Here is a 15689-nt window from a genome sequence, read left to right on the forward strand (position 1 = left end):
TAGCATTGATAGAATAAAATTAAAGGGAATCTGTCACCAGAGTTTTGCTACCCCATCTGAGTACAGAATGATGTAGACCCCGATTACAACAATGTATCACTTAGGTGGTTGCTTGCTGCAGTTTTGATTAAAAATGTTTTCTGTGCTGCGGAGCCCTGTGTAACCCCACCCACACCACTGATTGGCAGCTTTCTGTGTACACTGTGTATAGGCAGAAATCTTCCAATCAGTCGTGAAGGCATGGACTACGTAGCAACAGATTTACTAGTCCGCTAATTATATTAATCTGCTGATAAAACAATTATTTTACAAAAACTACAGCAAGTAGCCCAGTAAGAGATACCTTGCTGAAATCAGGATCTCTGCCCCTACATCATGCAGTTCTCAGATTAGGTGGGAAAAACTTGGTGAAAAATCCCTTGAAACAGACCAGAGCAGACAACCTACAAAAGCTCTGACAATACCTGCTTTCAGATTAGGTAACAAAAATTTGGTGACAGATTCCCTTAAAGAAGCTTACAGAAAAAAATAGAACTGTGTCCTATCCGTTGGGATATTGTTAATATCCTGCCTTAACTATATGACCTCCAGCTGTATAATATAGCTGTTGTTAAATTAACCACTCTTTACTGATAATGAAATGGCTCTGCTGAGCTTGTCACAGTCTGCACAGCAAAGCTGACAAATGATTTGCAGGAAAACTAAAAATATCAGCCTTTTGTGCTAGTTAGTGTTCAGTATGGAATATTTTAGGATTCTTCCCTATATAGATATCCCTGAGTATAGATATCTTATAATAGTGGGCAATGCATTATACTGACAACCTATAATGATCATGGTCGGTGTAAGGGCAGCAATTGGGGTTAGTAGACCCACTGAACCACAGGGGGGACCTGGGCTCACTCTTTAGTGGGAGGGACTTAACTAAGCACCCACCGCGAGCCGGACACCAGATTCCACTCCCAGGGAAATGTCTGGGACTGTGGCAGCTGACCCCCAGGACAGGTGACACTCAGGAATAGACGAGTACCAGCAGGTTGACTGAGGCAGGTTGGACAGGCAGGTACGGACAGGAATGGTGGGCACAGCAAAGGCACTCATTTATGGGAAGTCAGGTACTGGAGATGGACAGAGGGTTAACGAGACCGGACAACTAGCTAGCAGACTGGCATACTGACTAACTGAATGTGTTGCTTAGGCACCTGCCCTAATGGGGAAGGTGCCTTAAATACACTGTATTTCCTGGAAATAACACGCTGGACCTTCAAGAAGCGGGCCGATGTGCTTGCGCCCACCTTGGGTGCACTGCTGGGAACCCTGTGCTGCACGTACAGGGCCCGGGAGGGGAAGGAGGCAGCAGCACACATGGATGGTCGGAGGAGGACGCAACCCGGCTTGGGTGGTAAGTCAGTGACTCTGCAAAGATGCCAGTGCTACACAGCCTTTTGATTTCAGTGAGTACATTGTAACCCCGCATGGTCCACGTGTCTCTGCTACCACTTTCCCTCAATAATTACAGTAGTTGAGGCTTCGGCGTTGGGATACCTTGTGATCGGTTATTATCAGGGAATTATCGGATGCAGAAAACCCCTTGTGGACTATTCATAAATGAATTCTATCCTTTTGCTGTGGAATAAAGAACTTTGTGGGTCCTGTTTTAACTCTGATGTTTTTCATAAAGGATTTGTATAGAGTGGATCACGTAATATGGTTTTAGTTTGCGGCTGTTAACCAGCATAACGATAATGCTATGCATTTACGAGAAACATGTGGGTGGTATATGACTTGCAAGTTACCTTTCAAGAAAGATATAGAACAAAATGTTACGTGAGTCATAATTACCAGCTAATCTGCCACATAACACATGGGCCGGTCCTGGTGGTACAGCGGATACAGCCCACTCCCGAGAAGACACCTGTGCCCTTATATATTTATATACGTCTCCCCCGCGGCCCCGGATGAGTCACCGCAGGCAGCCTTTGTGTAAGTTATAGCCATCTTGTGTTCTCTCTGTAGACATCACATTGTATTACGTCTCTTCTACATTTTTTTTTTGCCCAGACCAGTAAACTGAGCTAACTTTTATTGCATCTATTCTATTTTCAAATTCTGAAAGCAAATTTGGAATTGGGACAAATTACCATAAGAAACCGCCTATTAACACGTATTTAAGGCTAGTTTCACACTTGCGTTGAGCGGCATCCGTTGCATTGCGTTGTGTGACGGGTGCAATGGATGCGTTGCATATAATGACACAATGGATGCAACGGATCGTACAAAACAACGGAAAGCATTTTTGTTTTTTTTTTGTTTTTTTCTTCTTTACAGTTTTACCGGCAGCAGACTATTGTGAATGATCAGCTGATCACCCGGTGGCCGGGCGCTCAGCTGATCGTTCTCAAAAGTCGGCTGCCGAGCGCTCAGCTGATCGTTCTCAAAAGCCGGCTGCTGGGCGCTCAGCTGAGAGCTCTCACATGTCGGCGGCCGTAAACATCCCGTCCACCTCCTTCCTTCCGCATTGCCGGCGGGACGCAGGTAAGCTGCAGTTCATTGTTCCCAGGGTGTCACACGGAGCGATGTGTGCTGCCTCGGGAACGATGAACAACCGGCGCACAGAAGGATGTTCGATTTTTAGAAAACGAGCGACGTGTCAACGAGCAAAGATAAGGTGAGTATTTTTGCTCATTCACAGTCGCTCGTAGCTGTCACACTCTACGATATGTCAAACGATGCCGGATGTGCGTCACTAACGACGTGACCCCGATGACATATCGTTAGATATATCGTAGCATGTAACGTGCCCTTTAGGGTCTCGCTGGTGACTCAGACCTCACTACCATCAAGCGTACCTCTGAGCTGAGGGACAGAGCAGGGTTCCCCAGTCTGAGGATCAGCCTAGGTGCCCCGATCCTGTCATCCGGTACCCGTGACAAGAACAGTGGGAATAAAATTAGAGTAATAACGGATGCCTTTTGACCCGGTGACACTCCCGTTTTCAAGGACATCCACATGGAACAGAAATGCTACTTATTTTCTGTTTGGATTTGTGGATGGCAAATCCACAGCCGAATCAGTATCAGCAAAGTGGATGAGCAGCAGAAGGTGATTATACTGATATATACTATATATATTTTTTTTTTGTTGGAATCCACAGCAGAAAATCAACAACAAAAGTGGCATTATCCGGAGCAGATCTTTTGGTGGATTTTCCTTCTAGATTTTGTAATGTATTTGTTATGCAATTTTTAGCTGCAAAAAAAAGTCGTCTTGTATCTAATTTTAGGATACTCGCATATAATTCCCAATACTCAATATGATAAAATAGAGACAGTACCAGGATACACAGCTTTCTACAACCTGCCATACTGACTTAGGATTGCCAGTCCCCTCTGGTTTATTATCAGCGCCGGTGACAGTTTACGGTAAAGAACCAGGTAGCCACCGTGAAAAATCCAATCTGATGAGAAGGCAAGATATGCGGCTCCGTAGGCTCCTACGGCTGATAATGAGGTTGTCCAGTCAAGCAGTATGAAATTAAATCTCCCTGTTAAGAGGCCGGAGAGCAGCCCACCCCTCCGCCTCCCCCCGCTCTCCCTATACGTTACGGCAGAATTGTATCATTTGTAAGGTTCATTTTGGAATGACTACTCAATCTGCATTGTTCTCTGCGCAAGTGACGGGGTAATGTACAAATATATGACATAAATCGCGCTAGATGAGACGCACTGGCAAATTCATTTCAAGAGCGAAACGTTAACGTAATACATGAATATTACCTATAATGAGCATTACCGCTGCTTTACCGCCATTTGTGGCAACACTCATGGCACCCCCGCTATGTGTTCAGCATCAGGACTTGTCCAAAACATAATTCTGTCTTCGTAATTGAAGTCAGCTCCAGAAACGTTATAAGTGTGATCTGTCTACATAACAATGGGGATTAAAGCGCGACTGTTCAGACCTCGGCAGGTCCCTCATAAGAGTCTGTATTGTGGTGCTAGGCATATTCCTATGATAAAGGAGCTTATTTGGCCCAAAAAATAGAAACGAAAAGTCGCCTGAGCTAATAAATATCAGCATGATCTGCATCAAGTCTTGTGAAATGTTACTTGAAGCACTTGGGGTCCCAGCGCAAGATTTATAATTGCTACCCCCCTACCACGTGCCACGTATAACACTGCCAGTTCCCTATAGGCAAGAATTACTTTTGTGTACCCTTCAGACATCAGGGCTTGAGTGCAACTGTTACCCCCAACCTAGGGTCATATTAAAGCCTATTCTTAAGGATCATCTCCTTACTAATTTTTTCCATCCCATGATGATAAATGCATTATCGCTAGGGATGAAATCACTGATTCTAAGAGCAAGGGCCCCAAAGTCCCTTGTGAATAAAGTAGTCATGCATATGTGCTTCATTTTCTTCTGTGAGTATATGGCAGAACTATTGCACATGCATAACCCCTGCTGTATCATGATCAGTATGGTCCCCTGCCTTCAGTTTTCAGCTATCCTTTGGATAGGCTATAAATGTTGCTAGTGGGATAGCCCCCTTTAAATGGAAAATATGCTATGGTTATTGTGGTGGAAGCGGTTGGCAACTTGCATTTACCACTAGAGGAGATTGTTGCATGTAGAGTTCTATACTGACCTCAGTACTAGCTTTATATATCTGTATACAGTGAGATGCCTCTAATGGTAGCTGTATAAATCCATATGCAGTGAGCTCCCCCTGGTGGTGGCGGTATAATCCATATACAGTGTGCTCCCCCTGGTGGTGGTTGTATAAAGCCATATGCAGTGAGCTCCCCCTGGTGGTGGTTGTATAAAGCCATATGCAGTGAGCTCCCCCTGGTGGTGGTTGTATAAAGCCATATACAGTGAGCTCCCCCTGGTAGTGGTTGTATAAAGCCATATACAGTGTGCTCCCCCTGGTAGTGGTTGTATAAAGCCATATACAGTGTGCTCCCCCTGGTCGTGGTTGTATAAAGCCATATACAGTGTGCTCCCCCTGGTAGTGGTTGTATAAAGCCATATACAGTGAGCTCCCCCTGGTAGTGGTTGTATAAATCCATATACAGTGTGCTCCCCCTGGTGTTGGTTGTATAAAGCCATATACAGTGTGCTCCCCCTGGTAGTGGTTGTATAAATCCATATACAGTGTGCTCCCCCTGGTGTTGGTTGTATAAAGCTATATACAGTGTGCTCCCCCTGGTGGTGGTTGTATAAAGCCATATACAGTGTGCTCCCCCTAGTGGTGGTTGTATAAAGCCATATACAGTGTGCTCCCCATGGTGGTGGTTGTATAAAGCCATATACAGTGAGCTCCCCCTGGTGGTGGTTGTATAAAGCCATATACAGTGTGCTCCCCCTAGTGGTGGTTGTATAAAGCCATATACAGTGTGCTCCCCATGGTGGTGGTTGTATAAATCCATATACAGTGTGCTCCCCCTGGTGTTGGTTGTATAAAGCTATATACAGTGTGCTCCCCCTGGTGGTGGTTGTATAAAGCCATATACAGTGAGCTCCCCCTGGTAGTGGTTGTATAAATCCATATACAGTGTGCTCCCCCTGGTGTTGGTTGTATAAAGCTATATACAGTGTGCTCCCCCTGGTGGTGGTTGTATAAAGCCATATACAGTGTGCTCCCCCTAGTGGTGGTTGTATAAAGCCATATACAGTGTGCTCCCCATGGTGGTGGTTGTATAAAGCCATATACAGTGAGCTCCCCCTGGTGGTGGTTGTATAAAGCCATATACAGTGTGCTCCCCCTAGTGGTGGTTGTATAAAGCCATATACAGTGTGCTCCCCATGGTGGTGGTTGTATAAAGCCATATACAGTGAGCTCCCCCTGGTGGTGGTTGTATAAAGCCATATACAGTGAGCTCCCCCTGGTGGTGGTTGTATAAAGCCATATACAGTGAGCTGCCCCTGGTGGTGGTTGTATAAAGCCATAACAGTGTTCCGCCTCAAGTGTTGGCAACAGGCAGACAGAATTTATATTATTTAAAAATCAAAAATTCATTGCACCCCTATACAGATATATTCCTAAAGGGGAATAGCGCACTTACCTTTAACAACACCTGCAGTAGTACATGTGACAGCGGTCTCTGTGGGGGCTGAGGCTGAGGCCATGCTGTTTTGCTGTGAGGTCCTATGATTTCTATGTACGTGCATAGCTATGCTGGAAATATGGTGATGTTATGTGAGCTCCACCAATGAGTATTGTAACACTGGATCTGCTCTCGTCACAATTTCTTCTTTGCTTTCTTCCTAGGTGTCTTCTACTACATTACTGTCTAATGCATCTTATATGCGTATGATCCGATGGGCTTCCTGGAATCCACTCCTGAACCCAGGATCATCCGAGGTGACCTTACCCTTAGAAGGAGGACCTCTCCCCAATCCTTCTAACAACCTTGTATATAAAACACCACCAAAGAACATGAGCTCCAATGAGGTAAGAAATATATGTATATCATTCTTTACAATTCTTTATTACTAATGTCATGTATCATCCCATCCCTGTGGTAATTTGCTTCTCCAGCCTTTAAATAACCTCACATTGTAGGATCCCAATGATAATGAGGCTTAAAGGGGTTGTCGTATTGAAAGCCTGTTTTTAAATACTATATTATTTTGCTTTTAAAGAGGACCTTTTATTTTTGATTAATATGCTTCTTGCTGCTATTGTCCTGAATCAGACGTCCTTTTCTTTTGTTACTGCTCCTCTGTAATCCTGAGATAGGGCCTCCTCTTCCCTGTATCTGAATTCAGTCTTTCTAGCCAATTGGATATGATCCTGTCATGGTCGTCTCCTTTCTGTTTTGAGACCACTGACGGCCTTAGGACTGGAGCGTCCCATCTCCATCCTGACTCCTCATTGAAACGAGGTTTCCTTTCTTTTGGCGTCTCATGAGTTAATTTCAGCTCTGTGCTGTGCAGGTCAGCTGTTGCTGCTTTGAGCCCACACCCATTTAGGTTAAATAGTGGAGCCTTCCCGGCAGTCCTTGCTGCTATTAGAATAATTTCTACTTTGGCCAGCTTGGTGGAAGGAACTGCTGAGGTTTTGTCCTGTGCCCATCCACCTGCTACTTTAGAGTCCGTCTTCTATGGTGAAGTTTGGTGCTTTGTATCCTTCTGCTTATTCCCCCCTTCTGTCTTTCCTTTCCCTCCATGTTTATTAGTTTACTGGAGAGTCTTGTGTACTCGTCGGCCTACTCACTAGATGGGGTGAGTATAGGGCCAGCTGAGGGACCCATGTGTCGTGCTCATGGACAGGATCAAGGAACCTGTAGAGCAGTGTTTCTCAACTCCAGTCCTCAAGACCCACCAACAGATCATGTTTTCAGGTTTTCCTCAATATTAGACAGGGAATAATTCCATCACCTGTGCAACATTAATGAAAGCCTGAAAACCTGATTGAGGAAAACCTGAAAACATGATCTGTTGGTGGGTCTTGAGGACTGGAGTTGAGAAACACTGCTGTAGAGGGATGCTAGGGAGCTCAGCAGTCAGCTTGAGGTGAGTGCAGGAGGTGCCCCCTCACCCCTCTCCTAGCGGCAGACTGTGACCCTGATGTTTCCCCTTTTGTCGGTAGTGCGTCAGATGCATATTGGTCTGATCGCGTTTGTCACGCGTTATATACGGACATCTTCTACTCCATGCGTGACAGATCCTCTGGGCAACGTCCATAGAGAAGAGTTCATAACCACGCCCACTTGGCTAACAAGACTAGATTTATAAACAGGGCCATTTCTCAGGAATGGAGAGGAGCAGGAACAAAACAAAACGGCGCCGGATTCACATCAGGCTAAAAACTTACATATTTATGGGAAGAGAGAGGTCCTATTTAGTTTTGAGCAAATCCAGGAACCTGTTTTAGTAGCCACAGCAGAAGACAGCTCCATAGGGCATTTCTCTCTGGAGGGCTCATCATATAAATGTATTACACATTGATCTCTATTAGTATTCATTCTCTCTGCTCTGTGGAGGGGCTGCATTGAGTGCTGTGCAGATTAATGCTGATGATTATATTAGCAGTCTCAACCTGTGAGCCGCTGTTTTTGGGAGATTTAAGAAAAAAGGCCACTATGAGTCCTCCGTCATGTTATTGACAGCGATAGCGGTTGACACATCTTCTTTCTACTGTTGTGATCTTGTTATGGAGGTACAGCATTATATAGAGACCGTTGACTGCTGTCCATGTAATCTTAAGAGTGGGGTACTTTCTTCTTCATTATAGCCATATGCCCTTTATATATTTATACAGCGGGTGGAATAACTATTGAACACATCAATCATTTTTTACGTAAATATATCTCTTAAGGTGCTATTGACATGAATGTGTCACCAGATGTCTGTAACAACCCATCCAATCCACACAGGCAAAGACATCAAATCATAGATGTCCACAAATTAAGTTATTTGTAATAATGAGAAATGATAAAGGGTAAAAGTATTGAACACGCTTACTGAAATGTATTTAATACTTTACACAAAAGCTTTTGTAGGTGATTATAGCTTCAAGGAGCCTCTTATGCATTGCTCAGGTGTGATTTTTGTCCATTCTGCCACACAAACACTCCTCACTTCCTGAACGCTTTCTGGGTGTAATGCTGCCACCAGGGGGAGCCAGAGCTCTGTAGCATAATACACTACACAGAGCAATCAGAACCAGGAAGTGAATTCACAGCGTTCTCATGCATTACCTCAAAGCACAGCTGAGAAGCAGAGCTGCAGAACATGCAAGGAATAGTCAGACAGGCTGGGTCAAACACCGTACGGGCAGAAGCAGGACCGGAGGGACGAGCAAAAGCGGAGTCAAAGTCAGGCCAAGGTCAGTACCAAAGGAAGCAACCGAGTGGGGAAATAGGAGAGGGGACAGAGGACAGGAGGGACGACCAGGGGATGGAACACAGACAAGGGCATGGGGGCACAGGAACAGACAGATCAGGATATCACTCACAGGACCAGCAATCACAGGCAAAGCAGTGCTAAGCTTATAGCCGGCACTGCTTCACTGGAAATGCCAGCTTTTAAGGCATCCAGGGTCTGGAAGTGAGGCTCGAGAGAAGGCTCCGCCCCCTAGCCATGTGGACAGGGAGGCGAACCATGACAGTACCCCCTCCTCAAGGGGGGGCCACCGGACCCCCAGGCTTCCCAGGATACCTTCGGTGGAAAGCCGCAATTAACCGATCGGCCCGCACGGATCGAGCCGGCACCCAGGACCGGTCCTCCGGACCGTAACCCTTCCAATGAATCAGATACTGGAGGGAACTACGAACCCAACGAGAGTCGATAATACGCTGAATTTCGTACTCCTCCTCGCTGTCCACCAGTATCGGAGCCGGAGGGGTCTGAGAATCTACCACCGAAGGAACAAATGGCTTAAGCAAGGAGGTATGAAACACATTGGGAATACGCAAGGTCTGGGGCAGTTGCAACCGAAAGGACACCGGGTTGATCACTTCGATGATCTCATAGGGCCCTATAAACTTAGGACCCAACTTAGCAGACGGAACCCTGAGCCTGATATTTCGAGTGGACAACCACACTTTGTCCCCCACCTGAAAGGGGGGTCCCAGAGAACGGCGTTTGTCCGCTTGGCGTTTCTGGGACTGTTGAGCCGTCACGATGCACCACCGTACCTCCTTCCACACCTCCCCCAGATGCTGAACGATGGAGTCGGCCCCTGGACACCCCGAATCCACTCTAGAGAAGGTCCCGAAGTGAGAGTGAAACCCGTAATTACAGAAGGGAGAAGTTCCCGTAGACTGATGGATTCTGCTATTGAATGCAAACTCTGCAAGGGGCAAAAACGTACACCAATCCTCCTGCTGAGCAGAAACCAAGCACCGCAGGATTTGCTCAAGGGTCTGATTTGTCCTTTCCGTCTGCCCATTGGACTCGGGATGATAGGCGGACGAGAAGGACAACTTAATTCCCAACCGCCTGCACAAGGCCCTCCAAAACCGAGAAATGAATTGTACTCCCCTGTCAGACACAATATTCAGGGGCAACCTATGTAACCGAACCACCTGGTCAATAAAGTGGTTGGCAAGGGCCGCAGCAGAAGGTAGACCGGAGAGGGGAACAAAATGTGCCTGTTTACTAAAACGATCCACCACCACCTAGATCACAGTCATAGCATTTGAGACAGGGAGGTCCGTAATGAAATCCATGGACAAGTGGGTCCATGGTCTTTCAGGAACAGGTAATGGAACCAGTTCCCCGGCCGGCCGGTTACGACATACCTTAGCACGGGCACATGTAGCACAGTCAGACACAAACCGAGCAACATCTGAGTGAAGAGATGGCCACCAAAACAGTCGAGCAACAGCCCTGCGAGTGGCTGTAACTCCAGGATGGCCACTAAGTACGGACTCATGGAACTCTTGAAGTACCCGTAACCGGAGGTGTAAAGGGACAAAAACAGTTTAGTGTCTGGAGCGGAAGATGGCGCTGAGGACTGGGCCTCCCTGACCTCAACTTCCAACTTCCATGACAAGGCAGCGACCACCACCCCTCGCGGAAGAATGGAGGAAGGAGGCTCTGGCGGTGACACCGGGTCCAAACTACGAGACAGTGCATCTGCCCTCACGTTTTTAGACCCCGGCCGAAAAGTAATACAAAAATGAAATCTAGAAAAGAAAAGAGCCCACCTCGCTTGTCGAGGCGTCAATCTCTTGGCGGACTCGATATACGCGAGGTTTTTATGATCAGTGATGACAGTAATACGGTGAACAGCACCCTCCAAAAAATGCCTCCATTCTTCGAATGCCAACTTTACCGCCAATAATTCACGGTTACCCACATCATAGTTCCTCTCAGCCGGAGTGAATTTCTTGGAGAAGAACGCATATGGTCGCAGATTAGTCAGAGTAGCAGGGCCCTGAGAGAGAACAGCTCCCACCCCCACCTCTGAGGCGTCCACCTCCACAATAAACGGCGCCTCGAGGTCAGGCTGTACTAGGACCGGGGCGGACATTTACCGGTCCTTTAACTCAAGAAAGGCCTGGACAGCCGTTTGCGACCAGTTCTGCAGATCTGCCCCTTTCCGTGTAAGGTCAGTCAATGGCTTGGCAATTTGAGAGAACCCCTTAATGAACCTTCGATAATAATTTGCGAAACCCAAAAAGCGTTGTAGCGCCTTGATATCCCTGGGTTGCACCCAATCCACGATAGCCTGCACCTTTCCTGGGTCCATTTTAAACCCATCACGAGAAAGGACTAACCCAAGAAAGGCTATTTCCTGAACAGAGAAAACACATTTTTCAAGCTTGGCAAACAGATGGTTATCACGTAATCTCTGTAATACTGAGCGAACATGCATAATATGCGTATCTCTATCGGCAGAATAAAACTGTCATGGTTCGCCTCTCTGTCCACATGGCTAGGGGGCGGAGCCTTCTCTTGAGCCTCACTTCCAGACCCTGGATGCCTTAAAAGCTGGCATTTCCAGTGAACCAGTGCCGGCTATACTGTAATGCTGCCACCAGGGGGAGCCAGAGCTCTGTAGCATAACACACTACACAGAGCAATGAGAAACAGGAAGTGAATGCACAGCGTTCTCATGCATTACCTCAAAGCACAGCTGAGAAGCAGAGCTGCAGAGCATGCAAGGAATAATCACACAGGCTGGGTCAAACACCGTACGGGCAGAAGCAGGACTGGAGGGACGAGCAAAAGCGGAGTCAAAGTCAGGCCAAGGTCAGTACCAAAGGAAGCAACCGAGTGGGGAAATAGGAGAGGGGACAGAGGACAGGAGGGACGACCAGGGGATGGACCACAGACAAGGGCACGGGGGCACAGGAACAGACAGATCAGGATATCACTCACAGGACCAGCAATCACAGGCAAAGCAGTGCTAAGCTTATAGCCGGCACTGCTTCACTGGAAATGCCAGCTTTTAAGGCATCCAGGGTCTGGAAGTGAGGCTTGAGAGAAGGCTCCGCCCCCTAGCCATGTGGACAGGGAGGCGAACCCTGACACTGGGCTCTTTCTATGAACTCAGAGCTTCAGTTCCTTCCATATATTTTCTATTGGATCCAGCTCTGGTGATTGGCTCTGCCATTCCAGCAGATATATTTTCTTTCTTGAAACCAATGGAGATTTCCCTTGGCTGCTGTGTGTTTGGGATCATTGTCTTGCTGAAATGTCCACCCTTGTTTCATGTTCAGCTTCTTGGTAGTTGGCAGCAGATTTTTATCCATAATGTCTCTGTACATTTGTCTATTAATCCTTCTTCCAATTATATGAAGTTTGCCAGTGCCTTATGCTGAAAAACGGCGTCACACCATGATGTTCCCACCTCCAAACTTGACTGTTGGTATAGTGTTTTGAGGGTGATATGCAGGTGCCTTTTGGCCACCAAATATGGTGTGTATTTTGGCATCCAAAATAATTCAAGTTTGGTCTGCTCTGACCAGAGACCAGACTACATTCTCCCAGTATTTCACAGGTTTGTCTATATGTTGTTGAGCAAACTTTAAACCTGTTTGAATATGCTTTTTGTTCAGCAATGGAGTCTTGTGTGATGAGTGTGCATGGAGGTTGAGTTCATTACTTATTGTTTTTTGGGTTTTTTTTTAAACAACTGTACCTGCCGATTTCAGGTCTTTCTGTAGCTCTCCAAAGGTGGTCCTTGACTCTTCGACAACTCTTCTGGTAATTCTTTTCACTCCCCTGCCTGAAATCTTGCAGTGAGCATCTGGTCATGGACCGTTTATGGTGAAATTATGTTTTTTCCACTTCCGAATTATGGCCACAACAATGCTCCCTGGAGCCTTCAGTAGTTTCGAAATTATTCTGTAACTAATGCCATAAGTATGTTTTGCAACAAAAAGGTTGTAAAGGTCTTGAGACAGCTCACTGGTTTTACCCATCATGAGATGTTTCTTGTGTGGCACTCTGGTAATGAGACACCTTTTTATAGTCCACCAGTTGAGCCAGATCATATTATATTTCACTAAGCGGCAGGATTTCTTTCTAATTACTGATAGATTTCAGATGCTGTCATGATTTTCCATGGATTTTTGCACCTCCCTTTTTTCATGTGTTCAATGCTTTTTCCCTATGTCATTTCCCACTATTACACATTAGTGGAGACCAAACCCAAATTGTAAAGTTCAGGGTTCATACTGGACACCTAGTATTCGGTGCTGAACTCCGAATACACACTTTTCATGGATGTCCATTGTACCGTTCGGGCTCGGATGCCAAATCAAGTTTGTTGAAAGGCTGCAGTACAACCAATCAACAAGCTTTTTGGCTGTGGGCACTTCTGGAGCCTTCATAGCCATGCCAAGTTTTGACATGGCTGTGATTGGCCGGGACACCATGTGACCCAGCCTGTATAAACACTGGATTGCGAGTGGTGCCACCATTCTGTTCTGAGCCTGGTGCAGGGTGCTCTAATAGAGCCTGGTGCAGAGTGCAATAACAGTGTAATACTCTGCTGGGAACTTTGTCACTCTCTTTTCACTACTGTGCACTTTTTTGGGGTGCAAAGAATGTGGTGAGCATCAAATAGGAGACAAGACTGTGATGCTGCTGGTTGTGGAGCTGTCATAGGGAGAAGATGTGGTTGATCTGTGCCTGCTATGCGCCCAAATGAAACACCTTCCATGGTTGCAGGTACATAACTGTACTTTCTGCGTAATTTTGTAGGCTTGAGCACCGCTGCGCAAATTGTCAGGCCAGAACAAGTAGAGGCTGTTTTAGATTAGATGGCGGAGCGTGCGTCCAGTTCCTTCACTTTCTCTTCCATGAAGGTCCCCTGCTGAAAGGGGAGAGTTTGCACCTGCGGCCCATGGGATGTCTTCCACCTCACCCCCTTGCAAATAAGTCAGGCAGTCTGAGCCCCTAGTCATGTAGCAGTTACTTCATCTTTTTGATGACTCCGCTGGCTGGAGTTCCGTGGGCCATCCACCTGGCCCTACCCCAGAAATGGAAGAGGTTGAGTGCACTGATGCCCAACCACTTGTGGTGTTGTAGGATGAGTACGTAGGAGGGCTAGTGTACATGGTCAGCCGACCACAGAAGCACATCTCTAAGGATGATGGAACACAGGTGTCAACTTCTGTGGCTTTCAGCACTGTGCAGACTGGGAAGTAGTGCAGGGGTGAGGAGTAAGTGGAAGATGATGTGGGGTTGATGAAATCCTAGACCCCACATGGAATGAAAGGCCTTCCGAGTGATGTGCTCAACTTGGAGGAAAAAGAGGTTGTTACGCTGCCCCAGCTGCACAGCAAAAGAGGTAGTAGGGTACGAGAGTACATCTGACGACCCCTAGCCAGTAAGTTGGCTACTATTGACCACCGTGCCGACAAACTGAGCAGACCAAAGCCAGCTCAAAGGAGCTCCCTGGCATGGCATTTCTTCAGGGAATGTGCTAACGATAAGAGACAGGTATTTTGTACGGTGTGCTGTCAGACCCTGAAGTGAGGCATAAATGTTTTTAACCTGAGCACCGTCTGCATGACGAGGTATCTGACTGCAAAGCACAAGCTGCAGTGGAGTACACACCCGAAAAAACAGGAGAGATCTGAGGATCCTGCTGCTCTCTTCTGCTGCAGTCTCGGCCCCTTCCTTTCACTCACAATCAACAGGGCCACCTGCAGCCCCGCAAAGAGAGGATGTGACAGCATCACCACCACCAGCAGTGTCACAAAGCATTTCCACACCGTGCCATGGAAGGGTTCAACTCTCCATGCCCCAAACCCTGGAGAAAAAAAGAGGAAATACAACTCTACCCACCGACAAGCCCTGGTCCTTAATTGCAGTATTTCAAAATTACTGGCCTTTAAAATGCTGCCATTCCGGCTGGTGGAGACAGACACCTTTAAAAAAGCTGATATTGATGGCTGTCTCACTGTACATGGTTCCCAGCCACTACTACTTTTCCATGATAGCCATGCCTGAACATGTTGCGGATAAAATCAGGTGTGCACTGCACATCGCCATCAGTCCACATAACTACCTAGACGTCAACCAGTAAGCACAGGCAGGAATGTTATATTTCCCTAACTGCCCAGTGGGTAAATGTAGCGGTGGTTGGGCCAGAGGCAGAAGGCATTCTGGCGCATGTCCTACCACCACCGAGGACTGCTGGACGTCTCTGTCCGTGTTGACTCTTGCTACTCCGCTTCCTTCACCGCCTCCTCTTCCACTGAGAGTAAAGGGTGCTTTACACGCTGCAACATCGCTACCGATATATCGTCGGGGTCACGTCGTTAGTGACGCACATCCGGCGCCGGTAGCGACATCGCAGCGTGTAACACCAAGGAGCAACGATCGCAAAATCATCCAAAAATGGTGATCGTTGACACGTCGCTCCTTTCCTTAATATCGCTGCTGCTGCAGGTACGATGTTGTTCGTCGTTCCTGCGGCAGCATACATCGCTGTGTGTGACACCGCAGGAACGACAAACATCTCCTTACCTGCGTCCACCGGCAATGCGGAAGGAGAAGGTGGGCGGGATGTTACGTCCCGCTCATCTCCGCTTCTCCGTTTCTATTGGACGGCTGCCGTGTGACGTTGCTATGACGCCGCATGAACTGCCCCCTTAGAAAGGAGGCTGTTCGCTGGCCAGTGCGATGTCGCAGGGAAGGTAAGTCCGTGTGACAGGTGGAAGCGATGTTGTGTGGCACGGGCAGCGATTTGCCCATGTCACACAACCGACGGGGGC

General features: G+C 47.1%; 1 protein-coding gene across 1 annotated transcript in view; it reads left to right on the plus strand.

Annotated features, from left to right (window-relative positions):
- NPHP4 (nephrocystin 4) overlaps nt 1-15689 on the plus strand; it is a 355418-nt gene that overhangs the window by 131477 nt on the left and 208252 nt on the right. The window contains exon 10 of the mRNA XM_075328429.1: nt 6275-6457. Within this exon, the coding sequence (XP_075184544.1) occupies nt 6275-6457 (183 nt within the window). The remainder of the gene's footprint in view (nt 1-6274; nt 6458-15689) is intronic.

Source organism: Anomaloglossus baeobatrachus, chromosome 11, assembly GCF_048569485.1.
Source record: "Anomaloglossus baeobatrachus isolate aAnoBae1 chromosome 11, aAnoBae1.hap1, whole genome shotgun sequence".
Taxonomy (NCBI): Eukaryota; Metazoa; Chordata; class Amphibia; order Anura; family Aromobatidae; genus Anomaloglossus; species Anomaloglossus baeobatrachus.